Source organism: Salvelinus fontinalis, chromosome 29, assembly GCF_029448725.1.
Source record: "Salvelinus fontinalis isolate EN_2023a chromosome 29, ASM2944872v1, whole genome shotgun sequence".
In the NCBI taxonomy this organism is placed as follows: domain Eukaryota; kingdom Metazoa; phylum Chordata; class Actinopteri; order Salmoniformes; family Salmonidae; genus Salvelinus; species Salvelinus fontinalis.
Window position 1 is genome coordinate 40,816,424 of NC_074693.1, and position 25,045 is coordinate 40,841,468.

Here is a 25,045-nt window from a genome sequence, read left to right on the forward strand (position 1 = left end):
TGGTGAGTGTGACTAATCAGAATGTCTCTCACACACACACACACACACACACACACACACACACACACACACACACACACACACACACACACACACACACACACACACACACACACACACACACACACACACACACACACACACACACACACACACACATGCATGTACTCATGCACTTACACACACACATAAAAATACAAGAAAAGAAATGCACAACGATATAGACAGCCATGCAGATATCTCTCTGTCTCTGTCTCTCTCTCGCGCGCTCTCTCTCACGTACACACATTCCTCACACATGCACACACACACACTTCTCAACCAGCTCATCCAGTGCTGTCCCAGTGGAGGTCTCGTCAGTCGCGTGTGTGACCATTGTTGTTGATTATCCGCTAGGGAAACGCTGCTGCACTAAGGCATCCATGTCCCAGAAAATGTTAGCTTTTCCACCCATCCCACCACCATACCACCCTGCCCACTGGGCAAGAACTGGTTGAATCAACGTTGCTTCCACGTCATTTCAACAGAAAAAAAGCAATGCGATGACATTGAATCAACCCGAAATGTTTTTGTTGATTTCATGTTGCATTCAGGTTAGTTGTACAACCAAACCAAATGTAAATCCAAACTGGATGTTGAACTGACATCTGTGCCCATTGGGTGTCCTCCTGTCCCCTGGCAGAGTCCATCCACTGCCAGTTGCCTGGTACTAGCCCAGTTACACACAACGCAGACTCCTGTTGAGTTAATAATCACCACCAACAGTCCCAGTTCATGACTCATTGAGCTTTTGATGTGTGCTGATAAAATGCAATGATGGTGCAGCAGTGGGGGTATCTGGGTCAAAATGAAGAAACACAGTTTGCTTGCTCTAAATTTGGGCGGCAGTGGTGCAAATATGTGACCGTGCGGGAATTGTACATTACATTTTGAGTTACACTGTTTATAAACACTGCATAGTTACACACTGCATTCTTGACATAGCTCACTCTAATATATCTACTGCTGTACATATCATACTTAGTGTATCTGGTGTAAATTCATCCGGTGTGTATAGGTATACAGTAGATTGCATTTGAATTACTGCTAATCCGACGTTGTTCCTGCATTTCAACATTATTATATATTTTTGTATTATTTGTGTACTTGGCATTTTACTGTGTTGTTAGGAGCTAGTAACATAAGCATTCCGCTGCACCCGCTATAACACCTGCTAAACTGTGCACTCGACCAATAAACTTTGATTTGATTTGAAATTGGAAGAGGAGTATCATTTTTCATAAACTCAGCAAAAAAAAGAAACGTCCTCTCACTGTCAACTGTGTTTATTTTCAGCAAACTTAACATGTGTAAATATTTGTATGAACATAACAAGATTCAACAACTGAGACATAAACTGAATAAGTTCCACGGACATGTGACTAACAGAAATGGAATAATGTGTCCCTGAACAAAGGGGGGGGAGTCAAAATCAAAAGTAACAGTCAGTATCTGCTGTGGACACCAGATGCATTAAGTACTGCAGTGCATCTCCTCATGGACTGCGTCAGATTAGCCAGTTCTTGCTGTGAGATGTTACTCCACTATTCCGCCAAGGCACCTGCAAGTTCCCGAACATTTTTTGGGGGGGGGGGGGGGGGTGGCCTTAGCCCTCACGCTCCGATCCAACAGGTCCCAGACGTGCTCAATGGGATTAAGATCCAGGCTCTTCACTGACCATGGCAGAACACTGACATTCCTGTCTTGCAGGAAATCACACACAGAACGAGCAGTATGGCTGGTGGCATTGTCATGCTGGAGGCTCATGTCAGGATGAGCCTGCAGGAAGGGTACCACATGAGGGAGGAGGATGTCTTCCCTGTAACGCACAGCGTTGAGATTGGCTGCAATGACAACAAGCTCAGTCCGATGAGGCTGTGACACACCACCCCAGACCATGACAGACCCTCCACCTCCAAATCGATCCCGCTCCAGAGTACAGGCCTCGGTGTAACGCTCATTCCTTCGACGCTAGACGCGAATCCGACCATCACTCTTGGTGAGACAAAACCGTGACTCGTCAGTGAAGAGCACTTTTGCCAGTCCTGTCTGGTCCAGCGACGGTGAGTTTATGCCCATAGGCAACGTTGTTGCCGGTGATGTCTTGTGAGGACCTGCCTTACAACATGCCTACAAGCCCTCAGTCTAGCCTCTCTCAGCCTATTGCGGACAGTCTGAGCACTGATGGAGGGATTGTGCGTTTCTGGTGTAACTCGGGCAGTTGTTGCCATCCTGTACCTGTCCCGCAGGTGTGATGTTCGGAGATACTGATCCTGTGCAGGTGTTGTTACACGTAGTCTGCCACTACGAAGACGATCAGCTGTCCGTCCTGTCTCCCTGTAGCACTGTCTTAGGCGTCTCACAGTACGGACATTGCAATTTATTGCCCTGGCCACATCTGCAGTCCTCATGCCTCATTGCAGCATGCCTAAGGCACATTCACACAGATGAGCAGGGACCCTGGGCATCTTTCTTTTGGTGTTTTTCAGAGTCAGTAGAAAGGCCTCTTTAGTGTCCTAAGTTTTCATAACTGTGACCTTAGTTACCAAACGTCCGTAAGCTGTTAGTGTCTTAACGACCGTTCCACAGGTGCATGTTCATGAATTGTTTATGGTTCATTGAACAAGCATGGGAAACAGTGTTTGAACCCTTTACAATGAAGATCTGTGAAGTTATTTGGATTTTTACGAATCATCTTTGAAAGACAGGGTCCTGAAAAAGTTAAGTTGGAAACCACACTTCCAATATGGTTTTGTGTCAATATCCAATGACAATGTCTGCACCAGGATCAACTTAGGTTGTGTTGCTTTCGACATTTTTAACAGCTCCGATACAGTGTAAACATTCTCAATGAACCAGCATTGCAGTTTACCTCAATCAGCAATTGATCCCAGCCCTTAAAGTACCTTATCATAGGCTTATCACTAGTCTCTAACCCAGGGATTTTGATGATATTTGACCAGCGGATGCTCTCTTCTCCAGGTCATGAGCACATATTGATTCACCTCCTAAATGAACTGCAGGTGGTCTAGTCCCTTCCCTCCTCCGCTCCCTTCCCACTTAGCCCTCCTTAAACCACAGACACACAAACACACACACACACCTAGCCCCAGACCTGCAGATATGAAGCACATTAAGTCCCGTGGGGTCAGCACTTATTGGACTTGACACTAGGCGATGTTGACATGGATAATTGTAAACATCTGGGAGGGTCTGGCGGTCCCTCGGTGGAGGGACGAATGAAAGCCTCTCGGTCTGTCATAACATGTCGGGTGAAATCAACATCACTTGTCACGCTGGGGTCGTCCCCGGGTTAAGGTACATTATCTGGTAAATGACAGTGTCATTTCTCCGAGAGTGGCAGGTGAAAGGCTGCAACATTTAGCCTGTTAGTATTTACAAAGTGATTTCAATACCATGATGTTGTATACAGTGGCGGATGTCCTGGGTTGATTCGTGACGTGTGTTGGTTGTCGGATGTGGAAAATTGACGTTTTTGTACTTACCGTGGAGCAATGAGATGGTGGGAATGCGTAAATAGTCTGCAATCTGTTGTTTTGATCAAATATGTTCTGTGCAACGATGAAAACGAGACGATAATATTAGAAGTATTTGAATTATTGATCAACTTTCTCTCGTTTTCTCTCGTTCAGGAGAGTGACAGTCTGTGGTGGGATGCGTTTGCCACAGAGTTCTTTGAGGAGGACGCCACCCTGACCCTCTCCTTCTGCCTGGAGGATGGACCAAAGAGATACAGTAAGACTGCTCTACCCACAATTCACCAGGTTTACCAAGCTGTCCTCTGTTTCAGTAGCTCACGGCCTACCTGAGAGGTTATCCTACGAAGCAAGCTAGATCTACTCAGAGTTTTCTAAAGCTAACCAGCTTCAGTTAGCTTCACATTCCAGCTCAGGCTTCATTCGTACTACGAAGGTGGATATTGCTCGTCTGCCTGCTGCTAACTCTAGCAAGCTTGTAACAGCATGTCGCACATGGCTAGTCGAACACCGAACTCTTCATTGAGACAATGTTGAAACATCAACCCATGGCTGGTCAGTGGCCCATTTTCATTTCTGCCGAAATCAAAACGGAAGGAAAGTTATCTTTCAAACTGAGTAGATCTAGCTGGCTTTGTAGAATACCCCTCGGGTTTGTTCTGAAGGATTTGCTGCCATAGAAATGTACCTGGCTAAAAGGTAAGCCACGTTCGTTTGACTGGTTTTCCCGAGTTGAACTCAGCGTTGACCAAAGTTACCTCTCTAACTCCTCAAACCGGATTCATGAGATACCCTTCTGCTGTAATGCCTTTTTCTGACGTGACCTTACACTTTATTTCAACTCCAAATTATCCAGCCACAAGAAATTAAATAAGGGTTGATGTTACCTGTTCAATTGTTAGTCTGTGTAATAATCCAAATGAATGTTTTCCACAGAAGGAAAACGTAGGCCTTAGAGAGTACGCCTTCCAAACTTGCGGTAGAAGCTATAATCCACAGAGGAAATGTAGTGTATCTTGACAATCAACACAATATCCCTTAAACAAGTCATTCGGACTGTTCTCACTTGGAATTGAGAAAACTAGGCTTTTAAACTATAAACAGTTTCCTAGTTACAAGTTACAAACATTTCTGATCACAGATTCAGGGAGGGGAAGCTGATCCTAGATCTGTACCTAGGGACAACGTCACCCCAGAGAGCTAGGGAGTGACCGGGGCAGAGCACACAGCCAAAATACATCTCAATGAACCATGGAACGTTGTGGGTTACAAAGTGTAAATATGTTTAGTTTAATTCAAGACAAACCTTGTTTTTTGACAAACAATGCAATACATTACACAAACACAGGTGGACACATTTCAATAAACAGAATTGAAAATACAATACAATACAAACTGAATACAACACAAACTTAAATTCCAAATCATCCAGATTAATTCAATTTCTAAAAGGACTTAAATCCACCAGATTAATTCCATTTCTAAAAGGACTTAAAAAGGTTCACTTGTACCCGCTTCAGAAATGTGTTTGAGTAACAACATGCTTTTGACATCATCACTAGAGTATTGTCAGTATTGGTACTCTACGTAGAAAGACAGTTTACAGTAGATCATGCCACATCATATCACGTAGGTAGTTGCTAGTGGGGTTTGCAGTATTGTCATTTATGCTCATCTACATAGCCTGCCTTTTAATAGCATCAGCTCATTGAATATCAGACAGGCATAGATATTGGCATGTATGTTTACTGTTGGTTTGAAATACGTTGCCGTGTACAAATACATGCGTGTAATTCAACCTAGAGATTGTGTGTGTATGTGCATGGGTGCATGCGCGTGTATATGTGTGTACACAGCCTTGTTCTTTTCAAATAGAAAAATAGAAAATCCCCTCAGTGTTGAGACGGTAACCTGGTTCCCTCGGGAACGGACAGCTAAACGCCATGACGATGATGACTCACCGTCAGTCAGAGTCATTCTAATTTCAGGTTTTCAGACTGACACACAGACATACAGTGCCTTCAGAAAGTATTCATACCCCTTGACTTATTCCACATTTTGTTTTGTTACAGCCTGATTTCAAAAAATGATTTATTTTTCAACCATCAACACCCAATACCTTATAATGACAGTGAAAACGTTATTTTAGAAGTTCTTGCAAATTTATTGAAAATGAAGTTCAGAAATAGTGAGTGAATACATTGTAGAAGCACCTTTGGCAGCGATTACAGCTGTGAGTCTTTCTGGCTGAGTCTCTAACAGCTTTCCACAACTGGATTGTGTAACATTTGTCCATTATTCTTCACAAAATCCTTCAAGCTCTATCAGGACCTGAAAATGGTTGTCTAGAAATGATCAACAACCAATTTTTGTTGATAATTTCTAGACAACAATTTTCAGGTCTTGCCATAGATTTTCAAGTAGATTTAACTCAAAACTGTAACTGTCTTCTGGCAGTTACAGTTTTTGGCAAGCAACTCCAGTGTATATTTGGTCTTGTATTTTAGGTTATTGTCTTGCTGAAAGGTAAATTCATCTCCCAGTGTTTGCTAGAAAGCAGACTGAAGCAGGTTTTCCTGTAGGATTTTGCTTGTGCTATTCCGTTTATTCCGCTTATTTTTTATCCTGAAAACTCCCCAGTCTTTAACGATGACAAGCATACACATAACATGATGCAGCCACCACTATGCTTGAAAATATGGAGAGCGTTACTCAGTGATGTGTTGTATTGGATTTGCCCCAAACATAGGACTTTAATTCTGTACAGACTTCCTTCTTTTCACTCTGTCAATTTGATTAGTATTGTGGAGTAACTACAATGTTGTTGATCCATCCTCAGTTTTCTCCTATCACAGCCATTCAACTCTGTAACTGTTTTAAAGTCACCATTGGCTTCATTCTGAAATCCCTGAGCAGCTTCCTTAATCTCCAGCAACTAAGTTAGGAAGGATGCTTGTATATTTGTAGTGACAAAGATACACCATCCAAAGTGTTGATACACCATACAAAGTGTAATTAATAACTTCACCATGCTCAAATGGATATTCAATGTCTGATTTTTTATTTTTATCCATCTACCAATAGGTGTCCTTCTTTGCGAGGCACTGGAAAACCTCCCTGGTCTTTGTGGTTGAATCTGCGTTTGAAACTCACTGCTCGACTGAGGGACCATACAGATAATTGTATGTGTGGGGTACAGAGATACTGTAAGGTAGTCATTTAAAAAAAACATGTTAAAAACTATTATTGCACACAGAGTGAGTCCATGCAACTTATTATGTGACTTGTTAAGCACATTTTTACTCCTGAACTTATTTAGGCTTGTCATAACAAAGATCTTGAATACTTATTGACTCTAGACATTTTCATGTTTTGATTTGAAATTAATTTGTTACATTTCTGAAAAAGATTATCTCACTTATGGGGTATTATCTGTAGTCCAGTGACAAAACAATCTAAATGTAATACATTTTAAAGTCAGGCCATAACACAACAAAATGTGGAAAAAGGCCTTACTTTCTGAAGGCACTGTACATACACACACACACACACACACACACACACACACACACACACACACACACACACACACACACACACACACACACACACACACACACACACACACACACACACACACACACACACACACACACACATTAACAACTACTTGCCGTTTTCAAGTTATGTGCAGCTTATAAAGGCTTTATAAAGCCTCCAATTATCCTTCAGAAACACTACATAAATGTGTCACAAATCATAATGTCATGCTTTTTAAAGGGTTCATAAATGTGGCATAACTGTGTGATATATCCACCAATGTAAAATGTGACATAACCCACTAGGTCAAATATGACAAGAAAAGGGTAGCATAATCACCTCTTATGAAAGGCTTTATAAATTATATTAAATTGAGGCTTCACAAATCATTTATAACCTCGTCATGCATCTTGGTAGAGCATTGCAATCCCAGGAAAGTAGGCATGACTCCCTGGACCAACCTTACTTAAAAATGTATGCATGCATGACTCTAAGATGCATTGGATAAAAGTGGCTGCTAAATTGTATACACTGAGTGCACAAAACATTAGGAACACCTTCCTAATAGTGAGTTGCACCCCCTTTTGCCTCAGAACAAGCTCAATTTATCGGGGCATGGACTCTACAAGGTGTCGAAAGAGTTCCACAGGGATGCTGGCCCATGTTAACTCCAATTGTTCCCATAGTTGTGTCAAGTTGGCTGGATGTCCTTTGGGTGGTGGACCATTCTTGATACACACAGGAAACTGTTGAGTGTGAAAACCCCAGCAGCGTTGCAGTTCTTGACACAGTCAAACTGGTGCGCCTGGCACCTACTACCATACCCCGTTCAAAGGCACTTCAATCTTTTGTCTTGCCCATTCACCCTCTGAATGGCACACATACAACATCCATGTCTCAAGGCTTACAAATCCTCCTTTAACCTGTCAACTTCCTCTTCAACTACACTTTCAAATGGACTAAATAAGGGATCATAGCTTTCACCTGGATTCACCTGGTCAGTCTGTTGTGGAAAGAGTGTTCCTCATGTTTCAACACTCTGTGTATGTTATATTCTATGACGCTAAAACATTTCTAGGATGGCCCAACCTCTTTCCCTCTTGGGTGCATAGTCAATATTGGACAGGACCTCAACTTCCCCCCAAATGCTGTGCTGCAGGATGACACAGTCTAAAGTGCAGTCATGCAGAGCAAAATGTGTTGGTAGCAGTGGCGACCCGTCATTCATGGCAGGTAAAGGGTAAAAAAGGATGTTGCATGTTATTTTGGCAAAAATACGTATCACATATCAGTTTGTAAACGTAAAAAAATATATATATACACTGTTTAAAAAAATAAAGGGAACACTAAAATAACACATCCTAGATCTGAATGAATGAAATATTCTTATTAAATACTTTTTTCTTTACATAGTTGAATGTGCTGACAACAAAATCACACAAAAATTATCAATGGAAATCAAATGTATCAACCCATGGAGGTCTGGATTTGGAGTCACACTCAAAATTAAAGTGGAAAACCACACTACAGGCTGATCCAACTTTGATGTAATGTCCTTAAAACAAGTCAAAATGAGGCTCAGTAGTGTGTGTGGCCTCCGCGTGCCTGTATGACCTCCCTACAACGTCTGGGCATGCTCCTGATGAGGTGGCGGATGGTCTCCTGAGGGATCTCATCCCAGACCTGGACTAAAGCATCCGGCAACTCCTGGACAGTCTGTGGTGCAACGTGGCGTTGGTGGATGGAGCGAGACATGATGTCCCAGATGTGCTCAATTGGATTCAGGTCTGGGGAACGGGCTGGCCAGTCCATAGCATCAATGCCTTCCTCTTGCAGGAACTACTGACACACTCCAGCCACATGAGGTCTAGCATTGTCTTGCATTAGGAGGAACCAAGTGCCAACCGCACCAGCATATGGTCTCACAAGGGGTCTGAGGATCTCATCTCGGTACCTAATGGCAGTCAGGCTACCTCTGGCGAGCACATGGAGGGCTGTGCGTCAGTGTGAACCTGCTTTCATCTGTGAAGAGCACAGGGCACCAGTGGCGAATTTGCCAATCTTGGTGTTCTCTGGCAAATGCCAAATGTCCTGCACGGTGTTGGGCTGTAAGCACAACCCCCACCTGTGGATGTCGGGCCCTCATACCACCCTCATGGAGTCTGTTTCTGACCGTTTGAGCAGACACATGCACATTTGTGGCCTGCTGGAGGTCATTTTGCAGGGCTCTGGCAGTGCTCCTCCTGCTCCTCCTTGCACAAAGACGGAGGTAGCGGTCTTGCTGCTGGGTTGTTGCCCTCCTACGGCCTCCTCCACGTCTCCTGATGTACTGGCCTGTCTCCTGGTAGCGCCTCCATGCTCTGGATACTACGCTGACAGACACAGCAAACCTTCTTGCCACAGCTCGCATTGATGTGCCATCCTGGATGAGCTGCACTACCTGAGCCACTTGTGTGGGTTGTAGACTCCGTCTCATGCTACCACTAGAGTGAAAGCACCGCCAGCATTCAAAAGTGACCAAAACATCAGCCAGGAAGCATAGGAACTGAGAAGTGGTCTGTGGTCACCACCTGCAGAATCACTCCTTTATTGGGGGTGTCTTGCTAATTGCCTATAATTTCCACCTTTTGTCTATTCCATTTGCACAACAGCATGTGAAATGTATTGTCAATCAGTGTTGCTTCCTAAGTGGACAGTTTGATTTCACAGAAGAGTGATTGACTTGGAGTTACATTGTGTTGTTTAAGTGTCCCCTTTATTTTTTTGAGCAGTGTATATATACTGTATATAATTTAGTTAATAAAGCCTCCATACAAACATGGTCTCTTTTTTGCTTTCTTGAGTAAGGCAGCTCCAAAATGCGGGTGTTTCAGCCTAGCTCAGTGCTTTCTGTGGTGGTGGGGCAGCCAGCGGAAAATACGGAACGTCGGGGTTGGTAATGTTCTCTAGTTGCGCCGTGATCGGCTAAGTGTTCGGTCACTCATGGGGACACTACGTCACTGCCAAATCTAAGGGTATGGCTAGAAAATTCAAGCCAATTGGGTGCTGCCATAGAGTTACATTAGAAGTGCCCATCCAAGAAGACTCAAGGTCATTGGCCACAGGTAAAATTAGGTCAAATCACGTTATATCTCTAGTAGCTATGATTGGACTGAACACAACATCACACTTTCAAAATCTTAGCTAGCAGTCATCATCATGAATAAAGTCAACAATCTAATGGCAAATCCTTTTTAATCCTTGTCATATGAAGATAAATAATAAAGAGAAATTATAAATAAAATGCATCGGTGCTCATCGGCCATTGGACATAAACATTACACAACAAGTTGGAAATTGCAAATTCAACACTGAGTGGTTTGGAAGGAATCAGTGGCTAACTGCAAAGCAATCACTAGCCTGCTATTCAGTGGAGTGGGTGTGTGGTCCCAATTCTGGGTTTAAGGGTCTCTTTTCCAAGCTTAAAATGATAAACATTCAACATTGGCCATGCTGCCAATCCAGCATGATTTCTGCCGCGCTCAAAACAACTGTTAACTCGGAACTGCGAAAACTAGACTACAGTGAGTTCAAGACAACTGGGAAGTCTGGAAACAACGAGCTCCGACTGGCAAAATACCTTTTGAACGGTCATCCAACTTGGAATTGTAAGTCGGGAACTCGGACCCCTTTCTAGAACTACGACGTGAAGATCACTGACGTCATCATGATTCGACCTTGTTTTTTTCCCCCGCCAAGATTTACATGCTAAAATTGCCACTGCAAGGGTGTCTGACTTTATAGTAAGTACAGCGTGATATGATATAAGGCATTATGTTGATCGGCTATGAAAAGCCAACTGAATATTATTCATGATTATTATTTGACCATGCTTGTCACTTATGAACATTTTTGAACATCTTGGCATAGTTCTGTTATAATCTCCACCCGGCACAGCCAGAAGAGGACTGGCCACCCCTCATAGCCTGGTTCCTCTCTAGGTTTCTTCCTAGGTTTTGGCCTTTCTAGGGAGTTTTTCCTAGCCACCGTGCTTCTACACCTGCATTCTAGCTGTTTGGGGTTTTAGGCTGGGTCTCTGTACAGCACTTCGAGATATTAGCTGATGTACGAAGGGCTATATAAAATAAACTTGATTGATTGATTGATTGATGTATGTGTTATACATGACCAAAGGTGTCTGACTTTCACGTAAGTACAGCGTTATGCGATATAGATTCTTTATGGATGTGTTATGAACGACCGAAGGTGTCTCACTTCAAACTAAGTATTAGGTACTACTTAAAGTACTACTTAAAGTGTCAATAAATACATTATTAACATTCTGCTGATTTGTAAAGGACAGCCACAAAGTCATAATTAAGTCTAAACCTTGCCTATCTCCAAAATGTCTCTTCTTAAAATTTGATTTTAAACCTAACCCTAACTAATAAAGGCCAAGTTTGATGCTGTCACACCCTGGCCTTAGTTATCTTTGTGTTCATTATTATTTTAGTTAGGTCAGGGTGTGACATGGTGAAGTATGTGTTTTTGTATTGTCTAGGGGGTTGTATGATTTAGAGGGTTAAGGAGAATAGATGGTTTAGTGTTGTGTGTAGTTGTCTAGGAAAGTCTATGGTTGCCTGAATGGGTTCTCAATTAGAGACAGCTGGTTACTGTTGTCTCTGATTGGGAGCCATATTTAAGGCAGCCATAGGCTTTAGCTGTTGTGGGTCATTTTCTATGTCTAGTCTATGTTAAACGTAAGTTTGTGTGCACTTGCGTTTGTAGCTTCACGGTCGTTTGTTGTTTTTGTTAGTTTGTATAAGTGTTTCGTGTTCCGTCTTCGTATAATAAAAAATAGGATGTATTCATATCATGCTGCGCCTTGGTCCAATCTCTCATATCAAGACGATCGTGACAGATGCGTTGGTCCGCCAGACCTTCTGCACATTTGGCCGGAAGTGTTTGGGAATGAGATTAGGTGTAATGTGACCAACATGACTTCACTTTAGAGCGTGTGCCATCCTTCAGCACAACGTGTCACCCTTTATAAAGCACATGTTTATATCATATATAACATAAGTGGGTTATGTCCCTTTTTTTATTTCAACTTTATTTAACTAGGCAAGTCTGATCAAGTCATTTGACATTGGTGATTATGTCACACAGTTATGCCACATTTACGAACCATTTATAATGCATGGCATACGGTTATCAATGCTTTGTAACACATTTATGTAGTGCTTATGAAGGCATTATGAAGGCTTTAGGAAGCCTTTATAAGCTTCATTTCAATTCAAGTGGGACCAATAAAGGTTATACCTATTTGGTTTTAATATCATCACCTTTTGAAGAGCATAGCCAGAACTAAATAATTCAGATTACTCCACATTTAGCTCTATCACCTGAGTTATACAGCAGGCAACTGCATGATTTTCAAGATCAGCAAACATCAACTGATCAAGTAATTCCAGATCCGTGTGTCATTTAGCTTGCTTCATCGGATATTAGGCTTTTGGACAGAGCTTGACATTGGCAAGTCCTCTTCCTGATAAAATGGTCAGTCGGACTATTGTCATCAACTCTACAGATGGCAAGCAAATCAAACAATATTTGAACATAGCCATCTAGTTCATCCCCTGAGAGTTGGCTTGTTAACTAGCCATATTGACGAGATCTATTAGCTAGCTAGCCAATTTGACGTGGTCCATCAATCAATGTAGCCTATCATGTCTGTCAGACGCAAGCGTGATTAAACACTCTGGAAAAACAATGTTGAAAAGAGGATAATGTTAGCTAACTTCTGTCACGATCGTCTATGGGTGAGAGAGAGGACCAAGGCGCAGCGTGTGCAAAATACATTCTCTTTTATTTAGAGAAAGGAAAAACACGAAACGAACACTGAATACAAACTAAACAAAACAACAAACGACCGTGAAGCTAAATGACGTAAGTGCATAGACAAGCAACAAACGTTCAACATAGACAATTACCCACAAAACCCCAATGCCTATGACTGCCTTAAATATGGCTCTCAATCAGAGACAATGAACCACAGCTGCCTCTAATTGAGAACCAATCTAGGCAGCCATAGACATACAAACACCTAGACAAGACACTGACCCCTTTACCATACAAAACCCCTAGACAATACAAAAACACATACCTTCCCCATGTCACACCCTGACCTAACTAAAAAACATAAAGAAAACAAAGAATACTAAGGCCAGGGCATGACAACTTCGCTAGGTAGGCCTACGTTGGTTGGAGAGAAAAGTACATTAGGTCTAGCCAACTGTACAAAGTTTCTACTGGTAGCTTGCAAAGTAAACATTATCAGCTAACAGTACATTGGAAAATGTGCCCTTCTGCTGCTTGACAGGCAGAGCCCAAAAAGGATGGGAAATTAACCTAAACCACTCGTCAATTATAGTTCACTTTTATTTTAAATCCCTCAAATATCCAATTAATGGTGGCCAATATTGAGCGAGAGAGAGGCTACCCTCACGTATCTGAAATCACATGATCAATTGATGTTTACTGATCATGAAAAGCATGCAGTTAACTGCTGTATAACTCAAGCTAAATGTGTGCAATTGTTTTGCATGGAATAATCAGAAATGTGTAGTTGTGACTATGCTCTTCAAAGAGGTGATGATATTGCCACCAAAATAGTTCAAATGTATTTAACAATCCCTTGGAAAACGGCAAGCAATTGTCAATGGGTTTAGAGGAGCTTGGTTCTCCTTGCCGCCCAGCAGGCAAATTGAACGCTCTGCAACTTACTGGGACGTTTTATTGATAACAAACTATTGTGAAAGTGTACACTAAACCAGTGCATGTAGATATATGATGTGTCTTATGGTAAAATAATGTATTGGAGTTGTGACTGGTTAACTGCCTTACACTGAAATACTTAGTGTGTTTCATGCCACACTGACTGAACCATCATTCATGCACGACTGCTTAATGCATTAGTACGCCTTACTAATGCATAATAGATGCTTTATAAGTATGTTGGTAAGGTGTAATTGATATGTAGTTCAACAAGTAGCTCCCGTGGTTGATGGCTGTCTATTAGTCCCACGTCGGACTACAATGCCCATCGTCACCTGAACTGCACTGTCTAAACGGCACGTACTTTCAACTCTATCCAATCTCAGCCTCAAGCATTCTCTCAAAACACAGAAATGGTTGAGTTTGATCTCCTGGTAATAACAGTAATCAGTAGTTACTGTGTGATGAGTGAGTGAGCGGTCTTCAGCTCGAGGCCTATTTTCCCATGAAAGCTATCAGAGAAAAAAAAGAACCACGTTTTGTCGTTTCTGTTCGGTGTGAGACGAGCACGTTATGTTGAATTTGATTTCGGCACCAAAAAAAATGTGTTTGCATTTGATTTATTGCAAATGAAGGACATGCCTGAGACAAATTGTTTGTATAGCATTCATAGGCAAGTTAGATTGGCCTGTTGTTGAATGCAGTACTCAACCTATAGCCTCTACTGCTTAAAATAAGGGTGCTTCTATATTGGTGGTTCTATACAGCGTTTCTTCTAGCAGCATGTATTTTTTCATTATGCCGCAGGTTTTTAAGGGAAGAAAATGTTTTTGAGATGGACATGTCTCTCTCTCTCCCTTCTATCTCGCCCTATGACTTGCTCTCTCTCTCTCTCTCTCTCTCTCTCTCTCTCTCTCTCCCAGCTCGCTCTACTTTCTCTCTTGCGCTCTCTCAGTTTTTCTCTCGCCCTCTGCCTCTTTCTCGTCTCGTCTCCTCTCCCTACCCATCCCCCCCACCATTTGTGTTATTCCTCTCTCTCGTTCTCATTCCAGCTTCCACCCTCAAAGAACAGACTTTTTCATACCTGGCTACTGATCTAGTTTATTAAGCTTCCTTTAGTGTTTTTTTTGCATAGATTGTCAGAATTATGACATTGGACACCGATTAGAAGCGAACTGCTAGTTCTAACATGTTCCTGATAAGCATTGTGTATAAGGATCCTAAAAGGATTGCATAATCATATAAGGATAATGTACATATACAGTATGAAGATTTCTTAGATCAATGGTATTATAGATATTTGTTTGTGCAAATGTTACCAAAATGCAGCTTTACCACAGTATCCTTTTCGTGGTTTAGAAGATGCCTTGTTGGTTTTCTTTGTTGCTATACAGAGTATATTTTCAGTAAACTTCCTGAATTGGTGCTCCCTTCCCATGACCTAAAAATCACCCAAAATATCTTAGACTCTTGCAATATATAGGACGTGATGAAAGTTCAACAACATGACGCAATCTCACAGCAATTACTAAAAAAAGTATTTTTTACATCGGATCGCAGTAAAATCTCACCGTAAGCAGCTCGAAGAGAGATTTTTCTTTTTTTTATGAATAAGAAAAAAATATGTTATCATCTGACTTTGCAGTAGCTCATTACTATGCATTCCATCATATTGTACAATCCAAATTAGAATAGCCTACAGATAACCGTTATAAGGCATCGTAATGGCATCATAACACGTCATTATCCTGTCATAACAGGTCGTACCCGTGTTGTAACAGACACTGTGTGCTATCAGAGAGAAGAATCCTCTGACGCCACAGCAAAGGAAGAGGAGATATTGCATTATTACATGGGTGTGGGGTGGCGATGAGGGGTGGGGGGTTGATTTTGATATGGGGTGGTTGAGAAATTAGCAGGGTTTTGGGGGGTGCGGCGAGGGGGTTGGGGCTGTTGATGCTGATATGGGGGGGGGGGGGGGGGGGGCGATAAACATGGTTTTGGTGGGAGCTGTTTGAGGGTGTAAGGGTGTTGATGCTGATGTTGGGGGGTATCTGAGTGAGAGGTGGACAGGGGGATCGGAAGGGGGAGAAGGGATGTTGAGCAGAGTGATTGACAGGTGGGCTGATGTGGCCTTGGCTCAGCTGCAGAGCGAAGATGCCTGGTCCGTTTGATTGACAGCCGCGCAGGCCTGGGAACCACGGCGACAACGGATCGGGCACAGAGGCAAAGCGACAGAGAGAGCGAGAAAATGATAGAGGGAGGAAGAGAAGCAGTAGGTGTGTGTGTGTGTGTGTGTGTGCTTGTGCGTGTCTGTCTGTCGGTGTATGAGACAGATAAATGAATCCTTTGGATGAAGAGTTGCAGTAGGAGTAAGGGGAGGGAGAGTAGAGAGAGAAACTGCTTTGGCACCATTATTCCACCCTGAACAGTCATGTCATGTCAATTGAGAGTGTAGGTGTGTGGGAGAATGACAGTATATCATGCGTCACAGATTGTATTGGTGAGTAAGAGAAAATGTCTGTTGAAAAAATTTGGAGTAAATAAAAGTTTCTACTACAAACTGATTCTAGATCTGTGGTTAGGGTCAACATTATGTGTACTGCTAATTTGTACAATATACATATTTCACTTCAACGCAAGACTCAGACAATGATGCAGACACCACTCAACACATAGCAGCAGATTGAGGTCTGTTTTAGTCTGTTCAACTTGGGGAGTGGTCCGTAGCTTTTCAGCCAGGTTGTCATGATCAGATCACGATGGGAACCATTGAGCACAGGGCAACAGGAAAAGGGGGAGACCTATCCAAGGGCACCAGCTGTCATAAAGGATGGGCAAGTCTCTTATCTTCCTGCTTTCTCACCACTTTCTGTGCCCCGTACAAAAACAAACCTAACAAACCAGGCTTCCCTTCCCAGTTGGGAAACAATAGCTTTCGCAAACAGCAGGCCCCTCCCTCTCCTCTATCGCATTGCCTCTGCAAAGCAATTGTGTTTGCTGGTTTCAGAGCTGCTTCCTCCTTTGGCTTGGCTGTCTCCCTCTCTCTGTGTGTGTGTGTGTGTGTGTGTGTGTGTGTGTGTGTGTGTGTGTGTGTGTGTGTGTGTGTGTGTGTGTGTGTGTGTGTGTGTGTGTGTGTGTGTGTGTGTGTGTGTGTGTGTGTGTGTGTGTGTGTGTGTGTGTGTGTGTGTGTGTGTGCGTGTGGGGGGGGGGGTGTATATATATATTGAATATTCTAAATTGAAAATGTTATGTTAGATTTGTATTGGCTGGTAACTCAAACACAGTGCTATTACATGTCAACAACATTTTCATGGTAAATACAGTGCCTTCATATCCTCAAGACACAGTTTATTAGAAAAATGATGTATTTTGCATATCAAAAAGACTCTAAAATGTAGTTTGACATAAATCAAAAGTCTTGTTCACAAAGTACTTTGTTAAGCATATTGTATTTGTTTTCTTCCATTTGTGAAATCAGGTTACAATGGAAGTGACAAACATGCAAGTCATGAAAAAATTTACTTTTAAATTCTGAACCGTCTCGAAAAGTCAACAAGCCTCGCGCTGTGAAAGGGGAGAGAGGATTCAATATTATCAACAATAAAAAAGATTCTCATCTCCACAGGGGAAAATACAAGAAATCCACCTGGATTACATACACAGAATAATTGCATACATACGTACACACACAAACACACACACACTAGAACATGCATACACACACACACTGGGACATGCATACATGCTGTCTCACTCACTCACTAACTCACTCACTCACTCACTCACTCACTCACTCACTCACACATACGCCACCCCCCCTCACACACACACACACACACACACACACACACACACACACACACACACACACACACACACACACACACACACACACACACACACACACACACACACACACACACACACACACACACACACACACACACTTTCATACATAAATCCATATCTTTATAGATAACACATATGGGTCAAGACACATCAACCAGTACTACAAACAGTGGATCTGCATTAGACTCCTCTGCCCCGCTCTCAGCCTATGAAAGGCCTCACTTAAGGTATTAAGTTTTTATGTGCCGCTTTTTCCTCTTACTCACTCACACACTCTATTTGACTGGGCCCATTCCACTCCCGTTGTCTGTCTTTGACTCCCGGCGTGGCCAAATCAATGGTAATGACCGGTACTCTGTGCTCTCTGCATGGCCTCTGATAATCCAGGCTGGATCTGAAACATGCTCTGATAGCATCTCGCCCAGTCCCGCTGGGCTTACAATCACCTACCTGGGGCGAATCCCCACCGTCCTGAGAGTAACACCAGAGGAAAGCCACGCAAGAGAATCGGAGTTGTTTAAAGAAACACAGCTGGATGGCAAGATGCTGCTTGTGTGTATAAGTGAGACTCACTCACACACCACTTTTGTGTGTTTGTGTGTGTATGTGGCTAATACACAGAGACTCGGTAGTGTTTGAAATGATCGTTTAGCAGAACGAAGCAAGGTATTTCTTTGAGGAAAGTGAACTGAACTGATTGCTGTGATGAACAGAATATTTATTAAATAATACTGTACGGTAATAGTAATCTTTAATGATTTTGATAAATTTACACAAAAAAATTGTGTCTTTGCTCATTTCATTAACTCGGCTGGTCATGTTCCAATCATATTCTTAGACCTTCATTTCTGCCATTGAGTTAGTGACACTTCACAGTTAGACCGAGGAAATGAACATGAAGCTCTTTTTTTACAAGCACTGTACGCGTACAATCATATCTAAATCACTGCTTTATTAAAAGCAATGTATTTCAATATAAAATCTTCATCCAGATCTTTGACCAAGCTAACGAGTGCTGATACAAGACTTAGTTGTGCTGGTGTTGGGGGTAGTCTAAGCACTAAGGCAGTGATGGTGATTGTGGTGGTTGTAGCCCAAGGGGCTCTCGGTGCGTGCTCTTGCCTCCCCACGGGGCCCTGTTCTGGGGCTGGGAGAGTAGAGAGAGAGGCCCGGCCTCCAGCAGCCCCTCCTGAATTATGGATGGAGGTGAAGAGGAGAGGAGGACTGGCCTCCAGGGGATGGGGGGGATGTATACCCCCTCCTCACCCCCCCCCCCCCTTCTACCTCCCTCTCCTCCTCCCCCCAGTCCTCCCGCCGCCTGCTCTTCTTCCCCCCACCCCCGGCGGCATTCAGGCATGGCGGAGGGTTGGATGAGGGTGACTGGAGATGCGTCTCTCTCTCTCTCTCGCTCTCTCTCTCTCTCTGTCTCTTCCCGCTCTGTCTGTTCGTAGCTGAGGTAGTAAAATAATTGCTCTCTCCAAACACTAAGGGTTATATTCAATCAAAACCAGAATCCATATGCTGATGGAGAGAGGCAAAAAAGAGAGGTCTTCCATGACTGTGGAAATTCATCTTTCATCAATATATTGTTGAGTTTCTTTTTGCATCCATCAATAAATGATGTTTTGGATAATGAAATTCTTAGGTTGACGCACAGCACAGGAAGAATGCCTACACAGTGAAAAGATTTTTAAAGATTTGAGAGTTTCGACCCACCATTGAAGGCTGTGTTGATTGTTGATGCAACAGTTTAAAGCTGCAATGAAGCGGATTGTAAACACATGATAGATGCCACAATCTATCTGCAATATTAAAGCTGATCTACCCCCTAAAAAAAGTTAACAATAATAATAAAAAAACATGATGCTCTCTCGTAATTGATAATGAGCTCACTCTTTGGGTTTTAGGTAGCAAAATGACAGAAAATACAAGGCTGAACTTGCATACTTACTTTTTGTGTTCATTTGCTCAGTATGTGTTTGCATTTAAGGGGGATTTTCATAGTCGACGTCAGATTTATTGCGCGCATCCCCCTCACCTTAAATGAGGACTGAAATGTTTTTTACCGAGTTGTGTTGTATTGTCAAAGACTTTATAATGGAAAGCTACTTTTTAATAATAAATACAAGACATGTCTTAGCAACATCCCGTTCTTTTTCATACTTCAGGCTCTTTAGGTTTGCCCAAGCCTTTTTTTTGTCCATGTCTAAATACAACATTTGAGTTAAGAAAATAGCAAACCACTACAACTCAGCCCTGAATTTAGTATTCAAATTTAAAGAATACTCACTATTCAGTTAGACGGCTCTTTGCCTTTTATATTTGGTTACCTCTCTCTAAAATGTGCTAAACTTTTTAATGATGCTCCTTTGCTAATGTGTTTTGACAATTTGTGTTAGGATCTTAATGAATTCGCTAATTGCCACTATCTGAGTGCCTTTCGGAGAAGTGTTCGACACAAAAAGAAACAGACAAAGTCGTACAGTTCATACAGCCAAACAGGCAGAGAGAGATGAAAATGGAGAGAGAGAAAGAGAGAGAGAAAGAGAGAGTGCAAAGAGAGAGCAGAAATAGAGTACAGAGAGAGAGCAAAGAGAAAGATAGAGAGCACAGAGAGAGATCACAGAGAGCGAGCACAGAGAGAGCCAGAGAGAGAGCACAGAGAGAGCACACACAGATAGAGCACAAAGAGAGATAGAGAGCACAGAGAGAGCACAGAGAGAGCACAGAGAGAGCACAGAGAGAGCGATAGCAAAAGAGAGAGCGAGAGAGAGATGGAGAGAGAGAGAGAGCACAGAGATAGAGAACAGAGAGAGATGTAGCACAGAGAAAGAGAGAGAGCACAGAGAGATATAGAGCACAGAGAGAGAGAGAGCACAGAGAGAGTTTTAATCAAAGTTTTATGACTGATTGATATTTAATGTTCTGTGCAGTGATTCCCATATTCTAGATGGGTGTGTCAAATCAAATGTTATTTGTCACATGCGCCAAATACAACAGGTGTAGACTTTACCATGAAATGCTTACTTACAAGCCCTTAACCAACAATGCAGTTCAAGAAATAGAGTTGCTAAAATATTTACCAAGTAAAAAAAATCTAGCAATCAAAAAGCAACACAAGAAATGTACATAACAATAACGTGGCTATATACAGGGGGTACCGGTACCGAGTCAGTGTGTGTGGGGGTACAGGATAGTCGAGGTAATTTGTAAAGTGACTATGCAAAGATAATAAACAGTGAGTAGCAGCAGAGTAAAAACAAAGGGGGCGGGGGTCAATGTAAATAGTCCAAGTGGCCATTTAATTAGTTGTTCAGCAGTCTTGTGGCTTGGGGGTAGAAGCTGTTAAGGTGTCTTTTGGACCTAGACTTGGTGCCCCGGTACCGCTAACCGTGCGGTAGCAGAGAGAACAGTCTATGACTTGGGTGAAAATGTGACCATTTTTTGGGCCTTCCTCTGACACCGCCTAGTATATAGGTCCTGGATGTCAGGAAGCTTTGCCCCAGTGGATGTACTGGGCCGTACGCACTACCCTCTGTAACACCTTACAGTCAGATGCCGAGCAGTTGCCATACCAGGTGGTGATGCAACCGGTCAGGATGCTCTCGATTGTGTAGCTGTATAACTTTTTGAGGATCTGGGGACCTATGCCAAATCTTTTCAGTCTCCTGAGGGGGAAAAGGTGTTGTCGTGCCCTCGTCACAACTGTCTTGGTGTGTTTGGACCATGACAGTTTGTTGGTGATGTGGACTCTAAGGAAATTGAAACTCTCGACCCGCTCTTCGGTCCTCCTTTTCCGATAGTCCACGATCAGTTCCTTTGTCTTGCTCACATTGAGAGAGACGTTGTTGTCCTGCCACCACACTGCCAGGTCTCTGACCTCCTCCCTATAAGCTGTCTCGTTGTTGGGGATCAGGCCTACCACTGTTGTGTCGTCACCAAACTTAATGATGGTGTTGGAGTCGTGGGTGAACAGTCGTGGGTGAACAGGGAGTACAGGAGGGGACTAAGAACGCAACCCTGAGGGGCCCCAGGGTTGAGGATCAGTGTCTACCCTTACCACCTGGGGACAGCCTGTCAGGAAGTCCAGGATCCAGTTGCAGAGGGAGGTGTTTAGTCCCAGGGTCCTTAGCTTAGTGATGAGCTTTGTGGGTACTATGGTGTTGAACGCTAAGCTGTAGTCAATGAACAGCATTCTCACATAGGTGTTCCTTTTGTACAGGTGGTTCATCTGAGGGCATAGCTGAATTTCTTATAAGCATCTGGAACTGTGTCCCGCTCCTTGAAAGCGGCAGCTCTAGCCTTTAGCTCGGTGCGGATGTTGCCTGTAATCCATGGCTTCTGGTTGTGCAATGTATGTACGGTTACTGTAGGGACGAATTTGTCAATGCACTTATTGATGAAGCCGGTGACTGAGGTGGTATACTCCTCATTGCCATTGAATGAATCCTGGAACAGGATTTGCTTGTAAACAGGAATCAGGAGGATAGAATTATGGTCAGATATGCCAAATGGAAGGCCAGGGAGAGCTTTGTATGCGTCTCTGTGTGTGGAGTAAAGGTGGTATAGAGTTGTTTTTCCTCTGGTTGCATATGTGACATGCTGGTAGAAATTAGGTAAAATGGATTTAAGTTTGCCTGCATTAAAGTCCCTGGCCACTAGGAGCTCAAGCATTTTCTTGTTTGCTGGCCTTATACAGCAAGCTGAGTGTGGTCTTAGTGCCAGCATCGGTTTGTGGTGGTAAATAGATGGCTACGAATAATATAGATGAGAACTCTTTTGGTAGACAGTGTGGTCTACAGCTTATCAAGAGGTATTCTACCTCAGGCGAGCAATACCTCAAGACTTCTTTAAAATTAGACCAGAAGTTATTGACAAATAGACAGACACCCCCACCCCTCGTCTTACCAGACGGTGCTGCTCCGTCGTGCCGAAACAGGCAGAAGCCAGCCAGCTCTATATTATCCGTGTCATCATTCAGCCAAATCTCAGTGAAACAGAAGATATTACAGTTTTTAACATCCCGTGATAGGATAGTCTTAATCGTAGATCGTCCATTTTGTTTTCCAATGATTGCACATTGGCCTATAATACGGATGGGAGTGGTGGTTTACATACTCGTCTGCAGATTCTTACAAGGCACCCCGCCCTCCTCCCCCTTTTTCTCTGTCTTTTCTTTATGCTGATGACAGGATTTGGGCCTTGTCTCGACAAAGCAGTATATCCTTCTCGTCCGACTCATTAAAGAAAAAAAATCTTCATCCAATTCGAGGTGAGTAATCGCTGTTCTGATGACCAAAAGCTCTTTTCGGTCATAAGAGATGGTAGCAGCAACATTATGTACAAAATGAGTTACAAACAATAGGGAAAAACAAACAAAACAGCACACCCTCCGGCGCCATTATCATCATCATCGTGTGTGTGTGTGTGTGTGTGTATGCAAATTTATATGTGTGTGTGGTTGATCTTACGTACTGTAATTTACAGTATGTGTGTCTTTAACCTATTCGTCCCTACTCTATTTATACAGACAAGAGTTCAACTACAAACAAGACACTATTACATAATTTTATATACTGTGAAATGTGAATATTGGCACATTTAGAATACACCATATCTGCTGTCCTTTCACATGTACTCCAAACATCTACGCGGTAATACCAGAGGATGTCTGGTTCCTCTTTAATTTTTTTTGTTCTAAAGAGTTTTTCCTTCCCACTGTGCTGCTGCTTGCTCTTCAGAGGTCTAGTTACTTTAAATATCTTTGTGACAAATGTTACTGTAAAAAGGGATATATAAAAAAATTTTTTTTACAAATGATAAATTGACGTTACTTGGCCAAAGTCAGCTGTTTGTCACATGGTGTTCGCCTCTTTTTCCTCCATGGACCTTAACCTTTGACCCAACAGTAACAGCAGTACCAGGTTATATTGGCGTGTACACTCGGCCATCCATTGCATTATCTCAAGCATTACTTGCCCCTGGAGATACAGTAAGCAAAGACACAGGTCGATAGCAAGACCAGTTTGTTTGTTTTGTTAAATAGGCTAGCATGAATCTCTTCAATCATTGATCACACACTCAGAAAAGATCAATACATCAATGATTTTTTTGTATGTGTGTGTGTCGATATCTTCAAGGGATAATTCACCCCCAGAAGTAAAAATCATGAAACTCCTGTCATTCTGGTAAAAAAAATCACACAAAAATTCACCAAAATTCACCATGATAAAAATTCACCATGATTTAACTTCTAAGTGGTCCGTCTGTGAAATCAGGAAATCGTGTGTCACGGCCGTCAAAAGAAGTGGACCAAAGCTCAGCGTGGTGAGCGTACATTTTCCTTTTTATTTAAAATGTCGCCAACAAAACAACAAACGAAAGAAACAACCGTGAAGCTTACAGGGCTATAGTGCCACAAACAAAGTTACCTTCCCACACTGAAAGGAGGGAAAAGGGCTACCGAAATATGGTTCCCAATCAGAGACAACGATAGAAGGCTGTACCTGATTGAGAACCATACCCGGCCAAAATATAGAAATAAAGAAACATAGAAAACAAACAGAGTGCCCACCCCAAATCACACCCTGACCAAACCAAATAGAGACATAAAAAGGCTCTCTAAGGTCAGGGCGTGACAGTACCCCCCCCCCCCCCCCCCCTCCCCCAAAGGTGCGGACTCCGGCTGCAAAACCTGAACCTATAGGGGAGGGTCTGGGTGGGCATCTATCTTCGGTGGCGGCTCAGGTGCGGGACGCAGACCCCGCTCCACCTCTGGCTCACCTCACTTTGGTGGCACCTCTGGTGCAGGGACCCTCGTCTCCAACCCCGGACTGGAGATCCTCGCAGCTGGCCCCGGATTGGGGACCGTCGCTGGAGGCTCTGGACTGGAGACCGTCGCTGGAGGCTCTGGACTGGAGACCGTCGCTGGAGACTCCGGACTGGAGACCATCGTTGGAAGCTTCGTGCCATGACTCCTCACTGGAGGCTTCGTGCCATGACTCCTCACTGGAGGCTTCGTGCCATGGATCATCACTGGAGGCTTCTTGCCATGGATCATCACTGGAGGCTTCGTGCCATGGATCATCACTGGAGGCTTCGTGCCATGGGTCATCACTGGAGGCTTCTTGCCATGGATCATCACTGGAGGCTTCGTGCCATGGATCATCACTGGAGGCTTCTTGCCATGGATCATTACTGGAGGCTTCGTGCTATGGATCATCACTGGAGGCTTCGTGCCATGGATCATCACTGGAGGCTTTGTGCCATGGATCATCACTGGAGGCTTCTTGCCATGGATCATTACTGGAGGCTTCGTGCTATGGATCATCACTGGAGGCTTCGTGCCATGGATCATCACT

The 25,045-nt window shown here is 43.1% G+C and overlaps 1 protein-coding gene across 4 annotated transcripts in view; it reads left to right on the forward strand.

Annotated features, from left to right (window-relative positions):
• LOC129827981 (LIM domain-binding protein 2-like) overlaps window positions 1-25,045 on the forward strand; it is a 94,708-nt gene that overhangs the window by 15,510 nt on the left and 54,153 nt on the right. For all 4 annotated transcript variants that reach the window (XM_055889333.1, XM_055889334.1, XM_055889331.1 and 1 more), the window contains exon 2: window positions 3,693-3,795. In XM_055889333.1, the coding sequence (XP_055745308.1) occupies window positions 3,693-3,795 (103 nt within the window). The remainder of the gene's footprint in view (window positions 1-3,692; window positions 3,796-25,045) is intronic.